A 23,797-nucleotide genomic window follows, 5' to 3' on the forward strand; every position below is an offset into this window, starting at 1 on the left:
TAAGATGAATTGTCATTTCATTTATTTTTATTAAGAAATAGATGTAAGATTTATTTAAAATAATCTTAATTCTTTTTAGCATTAAAAAATCTATAGTTGTTGGGATCAAGTGACACATGTAATCTTTTAATTAGTAATTTTTGTCACATCATAACAAGTGTATAACACACACTTTACCTTTTTGTTGATTATCGAAAAAGGTCTAATAGGAACATATTTTGTATAGATAAAAGTGTTTGATAGATACTAGTCTTAATTGAGCTGTCTAATTGAATTATGCGGACAACTTTAACGGGCCGCAAATGACTTAAGCCTAAAAAAAGAGCAACTTACAAAAATAACTATATTTATAGAGTTAATGAATATCAATAGCTATAAATATGTTATTTACAATAAATGACAACAATTTATATCATGTTTTTGCTGTATTTTTGTATACTTTTTTATTTTTTATTTATACATTAATACATCTTTAAGTATAACAAACTAAATAAGGAATTGACTCTAAAAATAACTTACGATCCTTACATTACAATTTACATCATACAATGAGCAATTTCCCATAATTAACTTTATAATTGAAAAAATACTTATTTAAAGAAATATCAGATCATATTTTTCATCATTTTAATAAAAATTGTGATACATCATACTCAATTTTTTGTTGTCTCCATATTTCTTATTCTAGCAGCGTAAAGGTATTAATAATTTTTTTCATTAATTCAAGTTATTGTTGTAAGTAAATTGTTGAATTTGTGAATGAAGGTTAAATATTTTGATTTTAAATAGGTGAACTACATGACAATAGATACACTAATTGTTAAACAAAAAATGAATACACCAATATAGAATACAATGAATACATTGTTGTTAAACACAAAAATGAATACGTTAGATACAACTATACTTGTATTCCCTAATCAACTTTTTACCTTCGATATAGTGCTTATATATCTAGATATAACAATATTCGTAAATCAATATTTTAACTTGTGTTTATGTAACAATACAAGTATCTATGTATATAAATATGAATACATTGCACAACGTACAAAAAAGATACAATTTGTGGGTATCAAATTGTATAAGTATGAATACATTAGACAAACGAGCAAAAAAAAATTGTGGATATCAAACTGTATAAGTACGAGATAAATAAGCAATTAAAAGATACCTAATGGATACAAAATCACAATATTGTTCCCGCAGTGATGTAAAATATGTTGAATTTGAATGAATTTGGGGAGAAAACAGAAAATATGTGATGTATGAATATTGATGAAAGAAACTTTTTTAATGATGGTAAATATGGAAAAAATCACAAATATGCCTTCAATAATTAACTAGACATTCGATTATAATTACTTTTTCTATTTAATATTTATTTATTACATTATATATATATATATATATATATATATATATATATATATATATATAAATTATTTATTTGTATAAAACTAACTTTGTTATTTATAGTCTAATTATATTTATATAATATGAAAAAAATAAAACATAGCTATTTTTCTTGAATTTATATAGATGTTTGCCGTATTATAAAGTTTTTTCCTAAAAAATCAATTGATTCATATAATTAATTTGTTTGTGTCATATAAAATGAGACAAAAGATGTAACATGTATTATAATTTGAAAACTACGTAAAACTATTGTAAATCTTAATAAGTGACAACATTTGATTGACTCTTGAAATTCAATCTTTGTTACATACACTAAGACAAGAAAAATAAGATATATTTTTTAAAAATTGGAAAAATTGTATATAATAGCAAACTATTAATTCAAATTAAATGTTATAAATATACTTTGATTTAACTGTACCCTATATCAAAGTATAACTATTTTCACCACTCTCCTTGGTGGAATCTCGCTCGCCAATCTCGTTTGGTGGCAATCTCACTCGCCTCTCTCACTTTTTATACAAACAAAAATGTATAAAATGCGTTTGTATTTGTATAAAACGAAAGGAAATTATATAAATACATATATTCTCGTTCTCCTCTCTCACCTCTCCCAGATCTCGCTTGCCACTTTCCCTAATTTCGCGCAAACACTCTTGCCTCTCTCGCTTATACAAACTGAAACGAAATGTATAAATTGCATTCATGTTTGTATAAATTGAGAGAAAATTCTATATACACATGCAAATACATATATTCTTCGTCCTATACACTTATTATTATACAATAAAATTACTCCCCTCCCCAATTTCTTTTGCCTTTCTCTCTTTCTCGTTTTATACAAATTCAAACTGTATATAATTTCTCTCTTTCTCGTTTTATATAATTCGATTCAATTGTATATTCCCTGTCCAAGTCTCTTTTGCCTTTCTCTCTTTCTCATTTTATACAAATTTAAATTGTATATAATCGTTATATACACTTATAATTGTATAATATAAATATTTCTTTGCCCAAGTCTCTTTTGCCTTTCTCGCTTTCTCGTTTTATATAAATTCAAATTGTATATAATTTCTCTCTTTCTCGTTTTATATAATTCGCTTCAATTGCATACGTATAGCGAAGTATACATATATATATTTGCTATGAAGCACAATTATCCAAAATTTGCTATAACATACAAATATGAATTTTATTTTGGTATATGTGAAAGTTGCCCTCAAAAATTACCTAAAAATTTACAATAATTAAAAATAAATAAATAAATAATCATATTAGAATTTGATTTACTCTCTAAATATGAAAACAAAAACATATGCAATTGTATATATGTTGATGTTGTAAATGCAAATGTCAATAGAACTTTATAAAAATTACTGGTGTAGTATTTAATTAATTAAATTAGAAAAAAGGAGAAAAATATTTGAAAATTACACTCACACACATGCTTACAAGAGGAGAGAGGGAAGGCAAAACCAAAAAAAGAAAAGAATAAGACCTGTATTGTTTTGTATATTATATATATACAAAATAGAAGTAAGAGTTTATATTAAAAAGCGGCGCGCCGAAGAGAAAAGCGATTTTGCGAAGTTGCAGCAGCAGCCATGGGAGCTCTGGCTCCAGTTTTTCATTGGATTCCTGACGATGACCTTTTGCTTAAAAACGCCATTGAGGTACTAAACCATTCTGCCTGTAACTCCATCAATTCATGTGCACATATCTTTTTCTATAATTTTAACACGTTTGCTAATTTTTCTTCTTGTGTTTTTCTCCCTACTTTCAACGGGATGAATTTTTTTGATTCACACCCATTATCTTTGTAATTGAAGTGTAATAAAATTAGCGTGTTCTTATGTCTTTCGCTCTTTTCTTTTCCGGGAATGTAAGGTGTGCAGTAGAACTCAACGGATTCAGATTATTCGTGTACTCCATCCCATCTGTTTTAGGATTAGTGCTTATTTTAGTGGTTATTTCTCTGTTTCTGGAGTTTATACTAGAAAGTTGTTGTGGGGTTTGTTCAGTCACCGGCTCTTATGTTTTTCCTCTTAAGGAATTTATAAGGAAAGTAAAGGTGCTTTACAAGCCCCAAAGGGTGTGGCCTAGTGTTCATGAAGTGTGTTTAGCAACATGAGTGTTCATATTCAAATCCACTGGAGACAAAAACACTTGTTGATTTTTCATATGTGTCTTAGTAGCCTTAGTGGTTGCATGTATCTCGTGGGATTTGTTGAGGTGCAAGCAAACTAGCCCGTATACACGGTTAAAACAATAAAGTGATGGTGCTTTACAATATAATATTAGGTGGTATACTGTTGAACTTAGTTTTTGGATCTTCAAAGAGAGCTCATTTTTTTCTATTTTTGCTTCTCTTGGTAATTTTATTGTGGTGATTTTGCTTTGTAGTTCCAAATATCTGGTACTTTTTGTTTTCCTTGAAGTACTTGTACTTCATGATACTTGTGTTTTCTTTGGGCTCAAGAGTGAGATAGTGACTTTTGTCCTGGACTCCTGGGATAATGCTTGAAAAATAATGCATTGTGGTCTAAATAAAGTAAATTATAGTAATCAATAGAGCTGGTACATGGCATGGCCCTTTGCTTTGCTGTAAATACTATAGGACATAAAACTAGTGCATGCTTATAGGACCATTTTGACACATTGTTAAGCTTTTTCCCCACTTAATAAGTCAAACATTTCATTTCTAAACACCAAGTCAGTGTCATAAGCATGTAAAAGTTGTTAATATTACTAGTCCGAGTCATCGATAGTCTCATCTATCTAGTTTTTCAGCTGTCTATAAATATTCTCTCACCGATTCAAAAGCAATAAAAGATCCTTCTTATCCATTGTTAAACTGATAGGAAGATTTTACTAATCTAGGTGTTACTGCAATGCTAGATATGTTTCCCTATCAAGACATGTTCCCCTCCTTTTGGTGTACAGGCCTCTTTTTAAGTGCCAGCACTAACTTAGTGCTCCAAGACCCTTACTTATCAAGAACCAAAAAAAAGAAAAGAAATAAAAGAATATATGCTGCTGGCTAATTATCTTAGCTTAATGAATTATTGAAACTGCCCTAAAAGCAAGATAAACTGTTGCTCCGCTTACAGTTATATCCGATGTACTTTGGTAATTGGTGAACCTGTAGGTCTTGCTCAATCAAGGACAGTATAAGGGGAGAACTGGGTTTCTAGGGAACTTATAGAGTATCTATGGAGGTACTTATATGAGAGGAATGAAGTATTTGACCTGGTCATTCTTTTTGTGAGTTGGAAATAGACACATACTATGTTAGTGGACAAGGAAGAAAGGCTTCCAATCTCAAGCGGAATGAATCATCTGGTGGACAGACCTCTGATTGCCTCTCAATTTGTATAAACTAAGTGATAAAGAAGATGGTTCTATTTGTATTGCATTAGGAAGCCACTTGTAGAAGAAAGATAAAAGGAGCTTGCATCCTTAGTTTTCTAATAATTGTGTAACATAACAAAACCATACTTGGAGTTTCTTGACATGTCACCTGAAAAATCCTTTTCAAAGTACCTTTGGTAATTGATGGAAGTGGAACTGAGAATCGATGAGATATAAGCTTAATTAAAATAAGCACCCAATTTCTTAGTTATAAATGTGTCATCAATATTTCTTTTCTTATTTTTTCAGTATCAATAATGTTTTTCTTCGAAGTGCAGAATAAGTTTAAATTGATGGATCTACTTACATCTGAGGACTACAGTGATATAAAAAAAAAGAGATAGCTTTCTGTGCTGTTTTTTAAATTCACCCTGGCATCATAATATCATCTTCCCATCCTTCTCTAGGCCGGCGCTTCTTTGGAATCACTTGCAAAAGGTGCAGTTCAATTTTCCCAAAGATTTACCGTTCAAGAATTGCAAGATCGTTGGCATGCTCTCCTGTATGATACGGTTGTTTCTGCTGAAGCATCAGCACTCATGATTGAGTTGGACCGCGCTGCAACAACACCGAAATGTAATAGGTTCGAGAATGCAAGGGAAAGTAAAAATTCTGTTGTGTTAAAGAGAAAATCTGAGAGTATCCGTTCAAGTTACTATGCTATGCGTAAGAGGATCCGTAATAACCCATTTGATTCGATGGATATGAACTTTCTTGGCGTAGCTGGTGACAATGACGAGCCTCAGTCAATGGATTGTGCATTTATGGATTCGATAAGAGATGCCTTTGGTGATCAACAATCTAATTTCGACATCGTACAAAATTGCATTTCTGAACATGGGCGTGATGATTCCATTTGGGCTAATGATTGTGTAACTGCTTCTCCTAGTTTTCCGATTGGACTCCTCAATCATAAGGGAGATGTCCCACTTAACAGCTTTAATATTACTGAGAACTTTCCAGATGCTGTTGAAGAAAGTGTTGCCCTTGCTGAGAGACAACACACTGTTGGGGAATTGGGTGAATTGCCAGTTTGTGGATTATTTGAAGCTGAGGATTTAGAATCTAATTTTCCTATGAGAGATCAATGTGATGACAATGTGAGGAACTCTTCTCGATTTGAAAGCCAAGTGTTAAACTCACCAGTTCCAGATTGTGACTTGACATTTCACGATCTTGGTTATTCACCTACTCCACCTGATATGCCAGATTGGAGTACAATTGGAGATATTTCTGTTCCGGCTCTGCCTGATTTTGAGGAACAGCAGAATATACAGAATACATTTGTAGTTCCTATTGATGGCAATTCGAATAAAATGGATGCATCAGAATACGACGTTGTAAGTTCAAACTCCAACTTGAGAGACCGTATGTCATGTGATGAACTGAGAAATTCCATACCTAGTACTGATGACTACATAGCTGGGTTGTCAGCATCCTTGTTGGACTTTACAGAAGAGGACGAACTGCTATTCAATGACCCTGATGGAAATGATACAATTGATAAGTCTTATTATGATGGCTTGAGTTCACTTCTCTTGGATTGTCCTGATGGTGTGGGAGACTTGCCTGTCAAAAGTGTATCAGAGGCTTCAAATGCTCGAGACGAAGGGCTTACCATTCTTGATGGTTGTCCCAAAGAATCGGGTGACAAATGTGTGTACAATTATAGTGATAAGCCTCCAGGTTCCAATTCAGACTTTCAAATGCTATCCTCCGCATTAACTGTCAATCCGGCTTTTCCTGAAATGCGTGGTGGAGTTATTTGCTGCGTATTAAGCACTGAGGACCCAGATGTTCCTAGCAACGATGATGTTTTTCTTCCTGTTCTAATGCCGTCAACATCATTTCCGTCAATGGCCCATTGGAAATATGATGAGACTTATCATCCATTATCCTCGTCTGCCAAAGATTTGTCAAATAATCAGAAGGGCAATGATGGACGAGCTGTCTTGAAGAAAAAGGAGCAGAATTGTCATTCAGAATACAGTAATTCATATCGGATGAATGAACCACCTTCACAGGCAGAAATGTTCAGTCGTGATCACAAAGTTAAGCATGAGTTGCCCAACGAGAATAACCAACATGTGGTGCGAAGGAATCTGCAGACTTCTGATTGTCCAAGGGCAGTCATTTCAGGGAACCTAAGTGCAGTAAATGCCTGTCAAGGAGATTTTAAAGAAAATACCACAAAGAATGGACAGGGTAAAAATCTCAGTCGGACTTATGCTGCTGATGTGTCCAAGTGCTTGGAGGAAAATGCTATTTGCACAAAGGAACATGACACTACCACCATCCTTCAAAAGAATGAAACGACACTTGCTGAAACTGTTCTCAGGAAAACAACAATCCCTGAAGCAAGTGCAAACAATACTTCATCAGATTCAGAAGATTTTCTTTATGAGAGCGATGAAGACATACCCTACTTTTCTGATGTTGAAGCTTTGGTGAGATCTTATTTTTATGAGCTTCTTCACCATCGTAGGTATTTGTTGACTTTAACCGGTTCCTTCCATCATCCTACAGATCCTTGATATGGATTTGAGTCCTAATGGACAGGATATGTATTCCAGTAAGAGAGGTGAGTCCCAGTTTCATCATATTCATTGAAATGATTTATTTTTTTTACTTAAATGAATTTCGATGGACAACTGATCTAGTCTTCAATTATTTTATTTCTGCTGCACCACTCAGTGTATTCTGTTTGTAGTTACCTTTCTACTCTTTCACTTCTCCACTTTTTCTTTGGCAGCTTTATTGGCTCTTTTTGATTGTTTCCTTAGGAATAATTTTCGAACCTCTGTTGGTGCATTCTTATTGTATGTCACCCATTTTTTTTTCTTTGGTCCGTCTCTTTATTTTATTTTCAGCCAAAGAGTATCAGCATGAAGATTTTGTTAGAAAGATAATCAGGCTAGAGCAGGCTGATCATGCTTGTTTACAGAGAAAGATTGCTGTGCGTGGAGCTTTTGCTGTTTTAGTTGGCTATCACTCAAAACATTTTATTAGAAAACCAGAGGTATGATAGACTTAACTCATTCTTACTCAATTATAGAATACCTTGTTAGACTATTAGTAAAAGCTTGACTATTGATCCTACTTGTCTGATCATACACGGCCATATGTTCAATGGATGTGTTTTAATAGGCTGGAGAGTGAGGTGGGACATTTAATGTAATACAATGCAGGTAGAGGCTCAATAAACAATCCCCAAAGATTACTCACCGAGTCACCACAAATAACATTAATTATACTTTTTACTAATGGCATAAAATTTGTTACAATAAAGTATCCACAAATATTACTCAGTTGTCACTGCAAACAACATTAATTATACTTTTTACTATTGGAGGTATGATATTCCAAAAATGCATTTTTGCTATTCCATTTTAAATTTCCAAGTTCTAACATATCATTGTAGCCATTAAAAAAGTAAACTAGTTTAGTTTTACCTACTTTCTACTGTGTGACTGTTATCACTCCTCCTGAGTCATCCAATAGTTACAACAATAGTTATTTCTTTTTAGTAGTAGTTATTTTCCTGTAATAATGCAGTTTTTTAATCCAGTAATGTTAGGAAGTCATGTCCTAGTTTCTAGGGGTAATTATCTTATTAAGTGTTGTATTTAAACTATCTTTTGTCTCAGGAAATATTAGCAGAAAAGTCATTTCAGTTTTACTTTAACTCAAGAGACTGAAAGTTCTCTCTTAACGAACCGGCACCATAGGTAGAAAAAAGAAAACCTCTTTCGAGGCTCCTAATTCACTCAACATTGACTCTGATTTTGTCTTGCAACGTCCCATAACTAGATCCATAACAAGGGATAATGACAGCTTGGTATCAGAGCCGAGAGCTATGAGAGACCAAATTCAAGATTAACTAGCACAATTGGTGAACTTGTTCCAAGGAGAACGTGCATCCAATTTGGCCAGGAAGTTATAAATGCTTGTTCGGATGCACTCACAAAGGTTTAGGGAATTCTTAGGTCGATCCTGATACAAATCAGAATAGCAGTTGGAAGGGAAAAATAAAGTGGCAGGAGGGTCAGGATCAAAAGTAGGAGGAAAATTCATCATTCCTCGACATACAAAGTTGGATTTCCCATGATTTAATGGCCAAGACGACCCTTTGCGATGTTTGATTAGATGTGAATACTTCTTTTGACACCAACAAACTCTAGAACAAGAAAAGGTTGAACTTTCTTCTTTTCATAGAAGGCCATGCACAACTTTGGTTTCTTCAACTAGAGATAGATATGCCTCAAACATCTTGGGATGAAATCAAACTTCAATATAACCTTCGCTTTGGGCCACCAATCAGAAGTCAGAAATTGGGCCAATTGGCTAAGTTAAGCCTGATCGACTCTATGGTAGATTAAGTTTTGAGCTAGTAAATTTCACGGGCTGGTACACTCAATTGCAAAAAATGAACTTTATCTCAGCGCTCTTACTTATTATATAACAATTGAGGTTGAGTTGCATAATCCTCCAGATTTGGCTATGAAGATGAGTTTATCCCGACTTTATAAATGCAATGAACGACTTGTTTGTTCGCAATTGTTCGATGCTTGCAAATCCAAGACAACAAATTTCTCAGATTTGTGAAGAAACTGACCAAATCTGAAATGGAGGAAATGCGACTTAAGGGACTTTGTTTCAATTGTGATAAACCATTTACTTGAGGTCATCAATGCAAGAAATTACTCTAGATGGACTTTATAGACGATGAGGAAGAGTTTGCTGGAAAGGGGGGAAATACTAATACTTTCCGCACTTAGCGCTTGAGGACGAGTAAGACTTGAAGGGGGATAGTAATGTTATCACTCCCTAATCATCCAATAGTTACTACATTAGTTATTTCTTTTTAGTAGTAGTTATTTTCCTGTAATAGTATAGTTTTCATTCCAATAATGTTAGGAAGTCAGGTCCTAGTTTTTAGTGGTAGTTATTTTGTAAGTGTTGTATTTAAACTTTAAGTGATGTATCTATACTATCCTTTGTCTTAGGAAATATAAGCAGAAAAGTAATTTCAGTTTTTGAGTACTTTCTGTTATCAAAGGCGATAAGTGCAAAAAAAACTTTAAGGTCTGTGGGGGCGAGCTTTAAGCGCAAATAAAGCGCGGGCTTTAATGAAAAATGGCGCAAAGGGAGAAAAAATACAAATGTATATGTTTAGTCCAAGACTAATAATAATAATTATAAACATGAATGACAAGTATAATACCAAAGAAATTGAAAAAAATATGATTTAGTGAAATTTCAATTGCTTAGTTTCACTACTTCATAAGAGGCTCATTGGCAAGCAAAAGTTTGTCTTAGAACCTTGATGACGACACTGAAGCACACATAAAGCGAGGCGAAATGCTAAACACATTTTGAGCCTCATTTTAGGGCTTAAGCGCACTTTTGATAACACTCGTTTAAATCAAGATATTGAAGGTTCTCTCTTAACAAACTAGCACCTAGGTCGTAGGAAGAATACTTCAGATTTTATCTTGCAGTGTTCCATAACTAGATCCATAATAGGGGACCATAACAATGAAGTTTCACCCATTTCTCGTAATCGAGCATAAGCATTATGTCCTTAGTTCTCTCTTTCTTCATCTCAACAATTTGAGATCACTCAGAGTGATCTTTTTCCGATTCACATCAAAACGTTCTTGGATAAAGTCGCAACATTACTGTTCTTCGTTAGAATACTTTCTTTAACTTTTATCACTTATTCTCGATGCAACAAAGTAAATGAATAAAGGTACATTTCAATTTGGGAGAAAAGATGTTTGGTTTTATGAAAAAAGGAATAGCGTTTAGTGCAAAATTTTATGCAAAGCTTTTGGGTATGCCTTTTGCCGATGAGGTTCAATCATGCATGTGGCATACTCGTGAGATTGGAGTGCACACCTTTACATGACATGCACTCACCACAATCGCCTCAATTTCTAAACCTTACTTATCTTTTATTATGAGTATCATAAGTTTGTCTATATATTTTCCTATGCTAGTCATAAGGATACAATTGTTTGCATTCTACAATATATAAAGTCAGCTCCAGGAAAAAACTACTCATCGAGGATCAGATGTCATGAGCAGATAATTGGATATACATATGCTAATTGGAAGGATCATATTTTGGTAAATGGTCTATATCTGAATATGGTGTTTTAGTAAGAGGTAATTTGGTGTATGGAAAAGCAAGAAACAAAATGTGGTCGATTTATGTAGAGCAAAAGCAGAATATTGACCATGGTTGTAACAACTTGTGCGCTAAGTTTGTGATCAACCACTTGCTCGGAGAAAGGAAATTTGGAGAAATTAATCAGATGAAACTTATGTATGATAATCAAGCGACATTGCATCAAATCTGGTATTTCATGAGAAGACTAAGCACATTGAGATTGCTGACACTTTATTAGTGAAAGATACTTTCAGAAGATATTGTTACAAATTTGTGAAGTCAAATGATTAGTTTGTTGATATTTTTACCAAGTCCTCACTAGCCCTCGTATTAGTTACATATGCAACAAGCTCAGTACATATAACTTATAGGCGCCAACTTGAGGGGAGTAATATTAACGTATATAGTGTCCCAAATGGATAACGATTGTTATGTGTTAGGTAGAATCTAACTATAAATAAGGCTCCATGTAATAATGTATTTACACATCTTAATGATATTTCTATATTAACGAATTTAGTTAGGAATCTTGAAAGTGAATTATATTCCATGAATGTGATATTTTACCATGGTATATAGAATATGTGGCAAAAGTGGAATATGTCCACTGATCGTCATATGGGTCTTGGTTGGACTTCCGGTTGTTTCGATTTAACATCTAAGAGAGTACAATGCGCGCGCGCGCACACACACACACATATATTCAAGACATGGATTGCCATAATTCATTTATAAGATGAAATAAGAACATTCTTATCAATCCCAATGGCTCTACTTCTAGTTTAGCGGCTCTAGTTCTAGTTTAGCGGAAAGATTAAAAATACTAAAACTTTCTTTTTGGTTGGTGTACTAGGGCAAGGCAAATCCTAAGCCCTTCGCTAGTTTGATTAGCTTTCGCTCCTTTCCCTTATTTCTCAACCGAAAGCTGAGCTACCAAACCATACAAAGCCCCATTTGTCATACGAAGAGAGTCAAGACAAGTTCAAGTCATACATGATAGAAGAAGGTCTGCCGGTGGGTTGGAGAAGAACCACCGGGAGAACGACTGGGGCCTTAATTAAGTACTAAAGTTATTGAAGTGTCTGCCTTCATGGACTTCCCACGAAGCAATCATAATTTATTATCTGTATGTATGCATGTATTTATGTGTATATGTATTCATGTAAAAATAGACATGTGTATACAAGTACATGTCCTGGAAAGATATGTAAACTAGGTTCGAGTGATGCTTACTCCTATCCATATTTGGAGTGCAATGGTATAGGGATCCCTGTGTTATTATTTGGATACACTTGAAGATGACAGGATCTTTACTATGGAAAAAAATCAAATCTCTTTTTTAGGTTGTAGACTAGAATAGATAACTTGTCTGGATAATTTTCATTTTTTGATCCTAGTAGTGTTATCAAAATCTCTAAGAAATTTTTGAATTGAGGCTTAAAGCTGGCTAGGCACTTCCCTGGCTAGATGTACACCTTGACAAAAAAGGAAGCGCCACCTTTTACTTAAATTAGGTCAATTTGTGAGACTCATGAGCTCTATCATGAAAAGGACGAGATTAAGTAATAAACATAACTGTCACATTGATATGTATTCAAATCAAAACGCTTCAATCTTAAGCTCAAGGCAAGGAGGAGGACCAATCCAAATTCCACTACAAGTTCTCAGAATTATCTAGAAGAAGATGTTGATTCTGGAAAGTCATAGGAAGAGGAGTTTTGGGCTATAATTCTAGAGATACCCATAAAGCCATCAAGCTATTTAGAAGAAGGGAGTTAGTATGGATGCTATAGTGTTTAGGAATAGGAATCAGGATAGAGTATAAGAAACTTAGTTACTTTACTTGCAAGGAAAAGAACAAATTTAGTCACTGGATTAAATTAGAAACTTAAATTGCATCTTTTTTAGGTTTTTGAGTCAAGTTTGTAGACTCTCAAAATTACGATTTAACTACAAAATATAAACTGCATCTTTTGTAGTTGAAATGTAATTTTGAGAATCTCCATACTTGATTGATATACTCTTGCTGTGCACACTCAATTTTATGTTCTTTTCAATTTCTCTGTTCATAATTGTTTTTTGTGTTTTATATGAATAAGAAATAGCTAATTTATCTAGATATGCATGTAGATTATTCACTTCATTTGATGTTTTTCTTGAGTTCCGTTTTTAAAGATGTTTGACCTTAAGGCCTTTTTAGGATTAGCTGCCTTTTTAGGATTAGCTGCTAGATATACTTTTCCTCCCAAGTCTCTCCCCTCACCCCTCATTCCCCCAAATTAAAAACAACAAAATGGGAGAACGAAGAGGTTGGGGGAAATTCTTGACTGAAATGGTGAAGGTATGGTGGGAAATTATCCTAATCATAGAAAACTTTAGAGAGCTACATAGTGTGTGGCTTCTGAATGATTTTCCTAAATGCAGGTATGTTATTTTGCCAAGTAGACTTCATCTTCTCTGTGCTTGATAATCACCCCTAGCTCATTCACTTGGAGAAAGTTAAATAGGGTTGTCACATCTTGTCTTTGGAGTATATGGAAACCAAACCAATGAGAGGAAATACTGAGCTATATTTCTGTTGCAACATGTCCAACTCAGTATGATCTACCCTTATTGTTGCAATTGTTACTGCTAGTTCAAAAGTTGAACAGAAAGCTAGGGTACTGAATTAGTTAGTCTCAAAGATTTAGAGTAGTTATGATGTTGCCAAAAGTGTTAAATCAGCTGTTACTGTTTAGCATCCTATTTAAGTTCCAAATTTGTTTCTGTTGTGTTCCTTTAAAATTCAAAGGTTCTACAGAAATTCAAACTTGGAGTTATGGGTTCAGGTGCTGCTGGGAAGAGAATCTGCAGATGTGAAAGTTGACATTGACTTGGGCAGAGAAGGTCGTGATAATAAAATTTCTAGGAGACAGGTACGTTCTGCTTGAACTCCAGCTGTATTAATCAATAGTTCCTTTGAAATATTCAATTGATCTCATATTTTTGAGTTAGTTTATTTTGTTTTTTCTAACATATAAAGAAATAGTTGATCGAACAATTGGCTATGATTGTGATAATGTGATAATTTTTATGTTTCTTGAAACATTTGCTCCATGTTTCTTGGTTTGATCATTATCTTCTGTTATGAAACCTTTTCTTCAACAAACTTGTATGTGTAAATAAAAATGTCTCAATGCTGATTGCAGTATAGTTTTCCTTTTTCATTTATCCCTTACAAGTCAATTTGTATGTGCTGCAGTTTGTAAGACAAATTAAAATTAAGTATATGAACAGTCAGTCTTCTTCAATATCCTAAGGTTTTCTAATGGGAAGTACCAGAAACAATACTAAACGACTAAAGAGAAGAAAAAATTTGGTGGCAGATGAACCGATGTTTATTGATTATATAGCCAGTGTATTTATTACATACAAGGCTGAAAATAAAATAACAACTTAGAGAAAATCTAGGTAACAGAAAAACCTACGTAACTACAATCCTAAAGATAAGAAAGCTGATGAGCACAAAATTAATATAAATAAACTGAACTAAAAGAGTCCTACTAATGACAAAAGCCAACAGATCTGCTAGCCGATATTATGCCCCCGTAAGTTGGCGTCGAGGTCTACTACGCTCAACTTGGAGAAATGGTTACTGAAAAGAGAACGCGGAAGAGGCTTTGTGAGAAGATCTGCAACTTGATCAAAAACATGTAAATGGGCAACTTCAAGCTGTTTGCGCGCAACCTGCTCATGGACAAAATGGAAATCGATGGCCACATGCTTCATGCGGCTATGCAAAACAGGATTGGTACAAATACAAGTGGTGCTAATATTGTTGTAGAGAACTTTAGGAACAACAATCAGAGGAAACTGAAGCTCCTGAAGAAGATGGTGAGCCAGGTAGTTTCAGAAATAGTAGCAGCAACTGCCCGAAATTCTGCTTCTGTAGAAGAACGAGAAACTGAACGTTGCTTATTTAAAGACCATGAAATAGGAGAACAACCAAGATAGATAACACAACCAGTGGTGGAAGTGTGATCTTGACGATTCGCTGCCCAGTCTGAGTCTGAGTACGCCAACAATCTACTATAGATCTTTAAAGACCATGAAATAGGAGACCAACCAAGATAGATAACACAACCAGTGGTAGAAGTGTGATCTTGACGATTCGCTGCCCAGTCTGAGTCTGAGTACGCCAACAATCTACTATAGTCTCCTTGGCAATGAGTACACCAAAGGAGGTAGTGGAATGGAGATTGCAAAGAAGTCATTTAAAAGAACCTAGTGAGACATAAATGGCTGATGTATAGCTTGTGACAACTTACTGACAGCAAAAGCTATGTCCGGATGAGTGAAAGAAAGGTAATGAAGCTTACCAATAATGTGTTGATATAAGGAACTATCAACTAGATGATCATCAGACGAGGGCAAAACAATTGCAGATGTCATAAGCGTGGAAACACCTTCGCAGTTATCCATCGCTAACCATGTAGGAGATCCATAGTGTGCTTCTCTTGAGAGAGCAGAAGACCAGCAGAAGAATGAATCACTTCTTCGTCAAGGAGAAACATTGAGAAAGAACCTCAATGATATTATGAACACCTCGCTGGTGATTACCAGTCACTGAGATAGCGTTCACATCAACTAAAATATACACAGTAAACCGACATTTATGCATAATGAAAAGTGAGGAATCAGAATGTGACTTATCAAAACCCAAAGTAAGGAGATAGTTTTTGAGTTCAGTGAACCAAACACGAGGCGCCTCTTCGATACAATAAATTGCCTTCTGAAGACGACATACATGAATAGGATTCCCATAGTTTTCAAATCTAGGTGGCTGTCGCATGTATACTGCTTCAGCAAGAGAACCTTGCAAGAAGACATTGTTAACATCCAACTTATGAACATGCAGTCAAGTTGAGTGGCGATAGTCAGGCCAAGATGAACAGTAGCATGCTTGACTACTGGGCTGAAAGTGGAATGATAATCAAGTCTGGGATGCTGAGTAAATCCCTTGGCAACCAAACAAGCCTTGTACCTATCAACAAAACTATCAGGTTTATGTTTTACTCGGAGTAATTATTTACAGTCCGCCACGTTCTTGGAAGAGTCACATGGAACCAAATCCCAGGTATGGTTGCAAACAAGAGCATCAAATTCAGTTTGCGTTGCTAAATTTCATTGGGGAGTTAGCTTGGCTTGCTCATGAGTTGTGGGGATTTTTGGAGACTAGTGGTTTTGAGAGACTTACTAGGTTTAAGGCTATGAGTCTGTGATCGATCGGGTAGTCATTGGGTGGACTTTGCTGGCTTGTTTGTCCGGGGTTGGGTTGGTGGGTCAGGTTGATTAGGAGGTGATGTTGGTTGAGGCAGGAAGGAAGCCATTTGTGAATGAACTCTTCATTCTAGACGGGGTGCCAGCTGTGGAAAGTTCATCACAAGAGATCGAACTTGATGTAAATAGTTACTGCTAGTTTGTTTTCAGTGATTATTTTTAAACTTCAGCATGGATGGATAGATGCAAAGAGGGGGTTGGGATCGATCAATCAGGATGACCAAAGAGGTTGTGTCCACGCATAAGCATAGACACCTGTGCCTTCCACTATGAAAAGTTATGGTTCCTAGCAAGTTTGATGGGGAGTTGAATAACCAGACTGAACTGGGCAATTCTTTTGTACGGGAGATGTTGTCGGCATTGACTACACTTGTATTGGGGACAATTTAGGCTTGAGGTGGGTGAGCTGGGAGAAAAAAAGGAATCGAACTTATTAAAGCAATAGAGCTCTGATTACCATGAAGAGAAGAAAAAAACTGGTAGCAGATGAACTGATGTTTATTGATTACAAAATCTAGGTAATAGAAAAACCTGCATAACTAAAATCCTAAAGATAAGAAAGTTGATAATTACAAAACTAATATGAAAAAACTAGCAGATGTCAGGGACAAACTAAGGATGGAACCTCTCTTTCAGGAGAATGTTGAATGACTAGGAGATTGACAGCCTAACAGATTTCTACAATACCCTGGAGCAGGCCATTAACTTTCTACCTAATGAAGATAATCTACACTGGTTGAGGGCCAATAATGGGAAATTCACAGTAAAATCAGCTTACAGACACCTTGATAGGCCAGCTGCAATACTCTTACCATGGCCTTGGAAGATGATATGGAAAGTTAAAGTACCTCACAAGGTGGCTTGTTTCACCTGGTTGGTAGCCAGGTAACCAGTACTGACTCAGGATAATTTAATGAAAAGGGGAAAACAATTATGTTCCTGATGTTCTTTTTTGTGAAAGAGAAATAGAGACAACAAACCATCTCTTCATCCATTGTAGAGTGACAGACACTGTGGCAGGTGTTTTTTAACTTGACGGGTATCAGTTGGTCCATGCCAAGGCATGCCTCTGAAGCTCTAGCATGCTGGAATAGAGAAGGAAATATGTCCGGCCACAAAGAGACATGGAAGATTGTCCCTGTTTGCATCTGGTGGACAATATGGAGGAAAAGGAACCAAATATGTTTTGAAAACAAGAGCATCCCTTTCCAAAGTCTGAAGTTGAATTGTCTTATAACCTTTTATTTTTTGTGTAACTATGCACTCCCCAAAAAGGTGGAGGATATTACTCAGTTTCTAGATAGTTTAGGAGGGATAAAGGTGATATATTTCTTTGTTTTGCTTACTGTAAACTCCAGATGTAACTTCTGCTAAAATACACTATTGGGGTATTTTGTCTATAAAATGTTAACTTTCTAAAAAAAAAAGTCCTACAAATGACAAGAGTCCTAGAGATCTGCTAGACATTATGAATTACTACCCTGGAATTTGAATCCAATCATTTTAACCGCTATTAAAAAAAATTTGAATAAGGCTGATTATGTAATTACAAAGTAATGAAAACTATCCTCTTCTAAACGGGTGATTTTATGATTGTACTGTTCTTACATGGCTATCTTTAGATTCTATAGTAAATGATCAATCCTTATACTATGACTCTTAGAAATCAATTAAGCATAAGTGATCTAATTTGTTTCCTAAATAGAAGTCACTTAATTTCCATGGTTCTTGCTCGGATGAGAAACTAAACTACTACCACAGAAACAACATACCCATGAAATCTACAAGTGGGGTCTGGGAAGGATGCTGTGTACGCAACCTTACTTGTACCTTGTGAAGGTAGAGATAGTGTTTGCGATAGATCCTTGGCTCAAGTAATGCATATCCAAGTAAAACATATTCAAGAAAATACATTGCGTGTGCAATATATGGTCCAACAGATTTTTCGCATGTATAAACATGCATTACATCGTTTTCAATTTCGTTGGCTAATATTATTACTAATGAAGAGCACAAGAAAACTATGCATGAATTACTCATGTTTGCCCTTCTTGAATATGGAGTTGTGATAAAACCAGAGTTTTTTTGAGGAGCGGTAAGCGTGTAGGTCTAATCTAAATTTGAAGTCTCCTAGTAGAAACTAAATGGAATAGTTCAATCAAAATCCCAAATATTAGGCAAAGTTGTAATTTTAAAAACTTGAAAATTTGGAATAAGAACTTGAAAACTTTGAAAGGATATCTACCACATTTCTAAAGGGAAGTACTGACAATAAAATAGTGTAGATAGATATTCAACAGAAGAGTGGTAAATTTACTCTCAGACATGAATACTCAGATAGTTCTGTCTCCTATACAACAAGCCCTTGAGGTGGCCTCGGCACTTAACTAAAGTCCCTGGGATTCGATGTAAGATGGACATAGAAAAGGCCTATGATCACCTAAACTGGGACAGTATGTGGAACATACTTTAGAGGATGGGTTTAGGAAATAGGTGGATAGACTAGTTAAAATATTGTGTGACTACAGTTAAATTTTCAGTATTAATAGTGGTACCCTCTCTGGTTTCTTCCATTCTGAAAGAGGATTATGGCAGGGGGATCCCTTTTCCCCCTTCCTGTTTGACTATCAATGGGAAGATTGAGTGATCTGCTGAAAACAACAGTCAAATAACAGGTCAAGGTGTTCCGGATGTATAATAGTGACACTCTTGGTTTAACTATCTCACATTTGCATTATGCTTATGACACCTTAGTGTTCTGTGGTGCAGAGAAAGAGCAACTGGAGCCTAGGTTCATATTTATCCGGTTTGAAGTTGTTTCTAGATTACGCATAAATTGGGGTAAAAGTTTTGTCTACCCAGTGATTGAAGTTCCGGTATCAATAGACTGACTGGTATCCAAGGGGGTAAACTACCTACCTAGGATGCCTCTAGAAGCAAAGAGTAAACCAAAGAACATATGGAGTGCATTGGTCAAAAAGCATGGAGCTCAATATATTTTGGAATGGTGAGACAGGATGTGCATGAGCAAACCATTGTTGTAAAATATATCTGGGAGATCATTAAAAAAAAGAATTCTTAGCCTATTCTGGGAGAACACAATTCATTAAGAGAATTATTTTTTATGCAAAATAACTGGTCACAGATCCTTATTTTACTCTTACCTAAGAGGATCACTCTTTTCATTGCGCAAATGTGCAAGTGATTCCTCTGGCCTCGTAAAGCTAATCTCACAAAAAAGCTCTAGTTGCATAGAGAATACTGTATCATTGTCAACCCACTTCTGCTGGAGGCCTCATTCTCATTAACATTGTGCTATGGAATAGAGCTTCTATATGCAAGCTCTTATGGAGTATGTGCAGGAATATGGATAATTTATGGGTTCCATTTATGGGAGGGGCAGGGATGTATGGCAACTTGAATTATAAGAAGCATCCTGTGTTGTCCAGAAAATATTCATGGCCAAGAAGCATTTTGAAGAGGCAGGGTATTCATGGGAGGAGCTCCTATCTCTTACCTCTCTTAGCCTTTAAAACTATATACAAGAAGCTGCAAGGCCAGTTTGAGAAAGTAAGCTAGAGGAGTGTCATATGCAGAAACCAGGAATCTCCCAAATCGATATTCTATTGAGATTGGTTCCACTAAGCACAATATACGTGACAGATTAACATTTTTGGAAGATGTATGTAAACCAGCAGTGTCAATAATGTACCAGGGAGCTGTAAATTGTTCACCACTTGTTTTTCTCTTGATCTTAATCAGCTAGCATATGGTCCAAACTCTTACATTGTCTTGCCATCATTAGAGAGTGTATGGATTGGAATGAGGAACTAAAATCGGCCGAGAGACGTTGCAAAGGCAGAAGCAGCAGGGATTAAGTGTATATGATTCTCTTGGCTGCAGCTGTAAACTACATATGGAAGGAAAGGAATTTGAGGGTGTTGTTAAGCAGATTGTACAAGAGGTTTACTTCAGGGCCACTTTGAGACCTAGTAACAGGTCATTCTTGCAAAATCTCAATTGGTATCCTTGAGTATTGACTGTTGGCAATATTGTCTTACTGTTTGTCGTGAGCCAAATAAAAATTAATCAAAAATGAAATTAAGTAGAGTACTGAAAATAACGACATGAGTCCAAAGTCAAAGTCTGCTTAAACCATCATGTATTGATATTTGATGCTACAAAGTTCAAAAATCCAAGTATTAAAATTTAAATACAAAATTATGTTTATAAAATATTTAAATACCAAATGCACAAAATCCTAAATTTTTGAATGGTATTATATTAAAGAGCTATTCATAGAAGCTCTATGTCCACCACCTGTTTCCTTGTACGACTGTATCCAATATAGAATGCCAATGATTTCAGATTGTAGTCATACAACCAAATCCTTACTTGAAACCAAACTTAAATAAGTATTATTAGGGACTATTTTGCTTGTGAATGTGAGACTTGGTTAGCAAGTAGTAACACCATGTACTTTTTGGAGCCTTGATGACGACACTGAAGATCACGATTACGAAAGCAAGATGAAGCACTCAACATGTTTTGCACCTCGCTTTAGGGCTTAAGTGTGCTGTTAGGGTCCTTTGATAACAATGCTTTTAAGTCCCTCTAATATCAACAAATTCTAATTGTCCTTATAATTTTTGGTTAAGTGCATTTAACATTCAATTAATTGATTAGTGCACTTTTGACTCTAAATATGAATGTTCAGAAACTTTAATGAATTATCAAGTGTTAAAATCATTTAATGATCAATATTTTATGCTAAATTTCATTGTTACTCCATATTTGTGGTAAATATATTTCTAGTGATGGTCTAAATGCCACATATTCCTTTGTAGAGTGACCACTCATTTTAGTTAATTAAATGTTAAATATGCTTAGTCAAATATTACAAGAATATGAAAATGAAAATTAAACAATAACTGTAGGACCAAAATGCAGTTATCCTTTTTTTTCTAAAAATCCTAGAACAATTTGCATCCTTGTATTCCTTGAAATGTGATGAACAGTTATAAGTTGATGGACTGACACCTTCACATGATTAGGCAACTATAAAGATGGACATGCATGGACTATTCCATTTGCAGAACATTGGAAAATATCCAATTCATGTGAATGGTAACGAAGTACTTCCGAAACAAAGTCTAACCCTCACTTCTGGTTCCTTAATTGAGGTATTCTTCTAATCTGGCTCAAGATTAACTAGTAAAATATCCTGGTTAAGGTTTACAGATTTTGATTTGGTACTTTTGGAAGTGTTGCCTCCTTTCTCCCTTCCGAGCCCTGAGATCTTGATGACAATTGAAGGCTCTAAGTCGACTACCTCTTGCATCAGTTTGCAAGTAAATTGTGTATTCTTTCCATCATTGATGAGTTACATATCTCATTAGCTTGTTCTTTAACTCAGCTTTTCTCATGACCTAGTTATTTGTTATTTTTATCATTTTAAGACTCATTTGCAGTTTGGGACTAAAAGGTAATGACTTATTTACTTCAATTCAAGCCTAGGTAATCATTCTTTTATGATCAAGTATGTCAAACCTAGTAATCCCTTTTTTTTTAAAAAAAAAAAATCAAGTAAAGTATATCAAGCCTAGGGTGTTATCATCTAGTGGTTATTTATTGAAACCGGGATGACAGCTTTAGAACCGTTTTGTCAACCTTATTGTATTCTTGTTTCAAAGTACTATGAGTCAGGCCTCTGTAATTTTCAATTTATGGGTAGACATTAGGAGCTGTTTGAGCTTTAGCTATTTTTAGTGAAAATACTTTGTTCGAAAAGAGAATTTTCCACTCAATGAATGTTTTATGTTGAATTTTCCGAAAAAAGTTGATGAGCGTGTGTTGGATCCTCCAAAAGTAGTACACTTTTGGAGGATCTGACAAGGTACAGCAGGTGCTTTGGAGAGTCCGCAGTACACAGGTTGGGTGGTACACAGGTTTGAGACTTCAATCCACTGCACGGGGAATCAGAAAAGCCCATTCCCCTTTAAGGGTGGGGGAAGAGAGCAAGAAAAAAAGCACATGGCATGTTATGATAAATTTTCATAAATAACATTAGGCCTTAATTAAGATCCCTTAGCTACAACCTACAGTTTTAATATTTACAATCCGCAACTACATTTTTGGTTTGCTATCTGGTGTATCCATTGTATTTTCGATTGTTTTCCTACAAAAATACAAATTCAACTTAAATAGAATAAATCACTCCCTAAAACTACTCATGTTTCAAATTGGACTCTCAAGTGTGTGATTCATATGTCAAATTTCTTGTATTCATTATATGAGTAATTAGTATTCAAATGCTGCCACGGATGTTGTGTGTAAATGGTGTATTTGCTACAGATTTGATAATGTAATGGCGAATGGTAATATTTTGTAAGTATAGTTGTGTTCCATAAATACATTCATATGTTTGCTATGTTGTGTAGTTTTCCCAATTTTTTCCTGTTCAGGTTGTGTGATAATGATTACTTTTGGTATTTAATATTGACTTTTGATGTTATTAACTGAAAACACAATTAGAAGCTTTTTGGCAAAATGGTGAATAGTTATCTTCTTTTCATTTCTAATGAGGTTAAGAGCAGTGTGAAAATTATATTGTTTTGTTTTTCCTGTAATATCCATCATGATATGTTTTCACGTGAGCAAGTAAATTGCAGGTGAGAGAAGTTAGGTTCATATTTGAGACTAATGAAAGTCAAGTAAAACGATATACGGAGGAAAGCCAAAGTGAGGATATGAAAGAAGCTTGAGCAATTCTTGACAGAGTATGAGCCAGGAGGAAGTGCTGTCTTTTATCATTGCACTTTCTGATTACAAAATGTGTATTCTTCCTAATTTCTCTCTTCACTTTTTTCACTCTGAAATTGTCTATAAGCAACTCTCACAACTTTGAAGACTTGTTTCTGGTCATTGCCAATAAAAGTTATCTGAGATTCTATAAGTGAGGTAAAAGCCTAGTGGCTTTTTAATTTTATAAATCAACATAGTACAAATAAATATTTTAAATGGGATAATTAATTACATAGAAATATTGAGCAAATCTCAAGTAAGGAAAAATGTATATTCAAGCTATTCGTTTATAATGTTGATTTAGAATCAATAATTGAGTAAAACTATTTAGAATTGCCTCATCCAAAAGAAATGATCTAACTTCGAAAATATTCAGTTAATTTGTAAACTAACTTCAAAAAGAAAAAAAAACTTAAAAAGAAAGAAAATCGAAGGACGAACCTACAATTACAAACACCGAGCTAAAGCAAGTGATGAAGGAGAGTTTTAGCCTAAAATCATTCCTCAATTGTAACTTAAATCTAACGTACTTTCTTATGTTAATTTAGTGTGTAAAAATATCCTTATACTATTTAAAAAATAACAAGAATTATACTTTAATCTATTTTTGTTAAAAAATTGATTCGAACAATAAAAATATATTTTTATTTAATTTGATCATGTCTTATT

General features: G+C 34.7%; 1 protein-coding gene across 6 annotated transcripts; it reads left to right on the forward strand.

Annotated features, from left to right (window-relative positions):
• The first annotated feature begins 2,857 nt into the window (after nt 1-2,857).
• Nucleotides 2,858-23,279, forward strand: LOC101268409 (uncharacterized). 6 transcript variants are annotated; one of them, XM_004243107.5, is made up of 7 exons: nt 2,858-3,092; nt 5,238-7,277; nt 7,357-7,411; nt 7,701-7,849; nt 13,834-13,920; nt 21,379-21,507; nt 22,996-23,279. In XM_004243107.5, exons 1-7 carry the CDS (start codon nt 3,024-3,026, stop codon nt 23,086-23,088), a joined length of 2,622 nt encoding a protein of 873 aa, XP_004243155.1. In that variant the 5' UTR covers nt 2,858-3,023; the 3' UTR covers nt 23,089-23,279. The 6 variants fall into 6 exon arrangements, with proteins under 6 accessions (XP_004243155.1, XP_010323571.1, XP_010323570.1 ...); XM_010325269.4 differs by lacking the exon at nt 22,996-23,279 and adding an exon at nt 22,194-22,571; XM_010325268.4 differs by lacking the exon at nt 22,996-23,279 and adding an exon at nt 22,197-22,571.
• Nucleotides 23,280-23,797: the final 518 nt, after the last annotated feature.

Source organism: Solanum lycopersicum, chromosome 7, assembly GCF_036512215.1.
Source record: "Solanum lycopersicum chromosome 7, SLM_r2.1".
Classification (NCBI taxonomy): domain Eukaryota; kingdom Viridiplantae; phylum Streptophyta; class Magnoliopsida; order Solanales; family Solanaceae; genus Solanum; species Solanum lycopersicum.

Bases quoted from the DNA above. Each gene is read 5' to 3' on its own strand.
- LOC101268409 (XM_010325268.4), top strand. From the start codon at position 3,024: ATGGGAGCTCTGGCTCCAGTTTTTCATTGGATTCCTGACGATGACCTT. The intron at 3,093-5,237 runs GTACTAAACCAT...ATCCTTCTCTAG, and splicing joins TGCTTAAAAACGCCATTGAG to GCCGGCGCTTCTTTGGAATC. The intron at 7,278-7,356 runs GTGAGATCTTAT...ATCATCCTACAG, and splicing joins TTTCTGATGTTGAAGCTTTG to ATCCTTGATATGGATTTGAG.